The sequence below is a fragment of the Molossus molossus genome, unplaced genomic scaffold, assembly GCF_014108415.1.
Source record: "Molossus molossus isolate mMolMol1 unplaced genomic scaffold, mMolMol1.p scaffold_m16_p_13, whole genome shotgun sequence".
Taxonomy (NCBI): Eukaryota; Metazoa; Chordata; class Mammalia; order Chiroptera; family Molossidae; genus Molossus; species Molossus molossus.
In genome coordinates this window covers 16,543,254-16,544,496 of record NW_023425348.1, presented here as the reverse complement: position 1 = coordinate 16,544,496, position 1,243 = coordinate 16,543,254, and the positions used below count along the sequence as shown (strand labels likewise).

The 1,243-nt window shown below is 55.7% G+C and overlaps 1 protein-coding gene across 1 annotated transcript; it reads right to left on the bottom strand.

Moving 5' to 3' along the window:
- Nucleotides 1-401: 401 nt before the first annotated feature.
- CUNH11orf87 (chromosome unknown C11orf87 homolog) lies at nt 402-989 on the bottom strand. Its single transcript, XM_036257609.1, has one exon. It carries the CDS (start codon nt 987-989, stop codon nt 402-404), a length of 588 nt encoding a protein of 195 aa, XP_036113502.1.
- Between the last annotated feature and the right edge of the window lie 254 nt (nt 990-1,243).

Below are 1,243 nucleotides of genomic sequence, written 5' to 3'. Positions count from 1 at the left end.
TTGCTCCGGGTCAATACCTGTTATATATTTGATAGCTTGTTCGGTTTCTCCTCTTTATTGTGGGGGGCGCAGTGTGGAGAGGAAAGACGCATCCTTCATTGACAATGAGAAATTATGTGATTTGTCATGCGCTTGGATTGTGTTATTAGTATTATAATAATTACTATAAATATAATAAAGTATTATTATCAGCGTTATTTCTTCCGAGACGTTCCTTGCCAATATTTACAAATACCGCACAGTGCCTCGGTGGAGGAGAAACCGTGAGGGGAGTGCAGATAAGGAAAGAAGGAAGCGGACAGAGAGGCCAGAGGAAAGTGAAAGAGGAAGGAAAGAGGGAAAGAAGCTAGGAAGACAAAGATGCTGGAAACAAGGAAGGGAAGAGAAGAGGGGCTAGACAATCAGGACAGTACCACCGTTTGCAAAAGGGCCTCGCCAGCTGTGTCCAAACAGGAGGAGGCTGTGTGTGCTCCTTGCAGACTGGGGGCCGGTGGTGGAGGCAGAGGAGCAAAGGGACCCTGGCATGGGAGGCCAGGGGACAAAGGAGAGGAGGGCGCGTTGGAAGGGTTGCAGAAGGCGGAGTCCCTGGGCTGCCTCTCCAGCCGGGTTTCTTTTATGTGGGTTGGGGCCTGGCCTCCCGCTGGGGGTAGCTCCCTGCCACCGAGGTTGTCGCTGCAGTGATCTCGCTCATATTCCTCCTGAGCCCTCTGCATCTTCCGCTTCTTCATCCTACGCTTGTGGATGTGGAAGGTGGAGAGGGACAGCACGATGAGGCAGAAGATGAGGGTGACCAGGACAATCAGCACCAGCGTAGAGGAGAAGGACTGGAAGAGCTGCTGTCCCACCTGCGTAATGCAGGTGCCACCGCCTGCTCCCGAGCCACGGGCACTAGCGTTGCCGCTGCCACTGGTGTTGGGGGAAGCAAAGGTCCGGTTGAGGAGACAAGGCGGCAGCGCCAGCCTCAGCTCTTTGGGCGCCCTGGCACTCATTGGCGCTGGGCTGGGAGGGGCCAGGCCCACCAGACTTCCTCTCTTGGGCACACCGTTTCCACTGGCCAACAAGAGGACGGAACCCACACCACCCAAAACTGCTCCCTGGTGTGGGAGTTTACGCGCACGAGCGAAGAAGAACTGAGGGAGTAGCTGAGGGCAAACAAGCCGTCAGGGGAGCGAGCGGTGCCCAGGAGATCCTCTCCGGGTCCTCCACGAACGCGTGTCTGAGTGCCCTTTTCCTTTGCCAAGGC

Excerpts from the sequence above, each read along its gene's own strand:
- CUNH11orf87 (XM_036257609.1), bottom strand. The coding sequence starts at position 989 with ATGAGTGCCAGGGCGCCCAAAGAGCTGAGGCTGGCGCTGCCGCCTTGT.